At 39.8% G+C, this 1853-nt stretch overlaps 1 protein-coding gene across 1 annotated transcript; it reads left to right on the forward strand.

Annotated features, from left to right (window-relative positions):
- Positions 1-604: 604 nt before the first annotated feature.
- On the forward strand, positions 605-1195 carry LOC129891331 (uncharacterized). The gene has a single exon (XM_055966653.1). It carries the CDS (start codon positions 605-607, stop codon positions 1193-1195), a length of 591 nt encoding a protein of 196 aa, XP_055822628.1.
- The last annotated feature ends 658 nt before the right edge of the window (positions 1196-1853 follow it).

Consider the following 1853-nt stretch of genomic DNA (forward strand, 5'->3'; position numbering starts at 1 on the left):
TCATAGTGGCTAGACTCGTCCACCGCAAGATCTCTACTGATAAACACCTTCTTCGTACGAACATTATACACTTTGTACCCTTTTGCAACTGTGCTATAGCCCAACAAAATACAGAGTTCTGCCTTGTTATCCAATTTTCCTCTTTTAGCATCTGGAACATGTGCATAGCAGACTGAACCAAAGACTTTTAAGTGTCTAGCAGATGGCTTTATACCCCTCCATGTTTCAAATAGTGTCATGTCTTGGAGTGCTCTAGTTGGTAACCTGTTCAGCAAATAGACTGCAATATTGACTGCCTCAGCCCAAAAATATTTAGGCATCTTCTTTTCTGCCAGCATGCATCTTGCCATCTCCATCACTGTTCTGTTCTTCCTCTCAGAAACCCTGTTCTGTTCTGGAGTGTAGCTTACAGTGAATTGTTGTTGAATACCTAAGTCTTTATAATACTTGCTGAACTGATGTGAAATATATTCAGTTCCATTATCTGACCTGATATACTTCAACCGGCAGCCACTCTCCATTTTTTACGGGATCTGAATTTGTTTTTTTGTTGATTGGCTCATCTTTTTTAAAGCTTTTTTCTTGGATCTGTTTGGTAGAAAACATGGCACCAGAAAATCAACCAACGATGGGTCCTCCGATTTTTTCTGGCGATAATTATCATATTTGGGCCATTAAAATGAAGGCCTATTTGAAGGCTCTCAACTTGTGGGATGTCATTGAGAGAGGAGAAACTGTTGTCCAGCCATTGAGAGACAACCCAACTCTCAATGATATAAAAAAGTATGATGAGTTGGTGACTAAATCAGCAAGAGCTCTCACTTGCATATATTCCAGCCTTACAAAAGTGATGTTTACATGGATTATGGCTTGTGAGACAGCTAAAGAAGCCTGGGATAAGCTAAAGGAGGAATTTGAAGGCAGCAACAGAGTTAAGTCTGTTAAGGTCTTAGCATTGAAGAGGGAGTTTGAGCTCTTGAAGATGAAGGATTCGGATAGTGTGAAAGAGTACTCTTCCAAACTGATGGATATTGTGAACCAAATAAGGATATTTAGTGAAAACTTTCCAGACCAGAAAGTTGTAGAGAAGATCATGGTCAGCCTTCCGGACAAGTTTGAATCAAAAATCTCAGCTATTGAAGAGTCTTGTGACTTGACTACTCTTTCAATAGCTGAGCTGATCTCTAAATTGTAAATCCAAGAGCAACGGGTAACCATGAGAAGCGAAGGGACAGTCGAAGATGCCTTTCAAGTAAGGCATAAATTTAGGCAACAAAAGGAAGAAAAAAAGTCTCTTTAGACCACTCTGGAGATGTGAAATCTGGTGGATACCAAGGTGAATCGTCGAGGAGAGGTAAATTTCCACCTTGTGGTATTTGTAAGAAGACAAACCACTTGGAAAAGAATTGTTGGCAGAAGTCCAAGAGGTCCCTTATTCAATGAAGATATTGCAAGAAATATGGGCATATTGAGAAGTATTGCAGGCAAAAGCAAAATCAAAGTGGTCAGTCTTCCAACGAGTAAATTTTGCGGAAGATCACCAAGTTGAAAAAATAGAGGAGGAGGTATTCATGGCTTCACACACATCACATATTGATCGATGCAATTGGTATGTCGATAGTGCGTGCACAAGGAACATGGCAATTGATGAAAACCTGTTTGTTAGCTTGGACAGGTCTGATAGGACCAAAGTAAAGCTTGGAAATGGTGCACTGGTGCAAGCTCAAGGTAGAGGGTCCGTAAAATTTCCTGCAGATGAAGGTATGAAAATCATAAATGATGTTCTCTATGTGCCAAGCTTAACTCAAAACTTGTTGAGTGTTGCTCAGTTACTTCATAATAATTACTCACTT

The sequence above is a fragment of the Solanum dulcamara genome, chromosome 1 (assembly GCF_947179165.1).
Source record: "Solanum dulcamara chromosome 1, daSolDulc1.2, whole genome shotgun sequence".
NCBI lineage: Eukaryota > Viridiplantae > Streptophyta > Magnoliopsida > Solanales > Solanaceae > Solanum > Solanum dulcamara.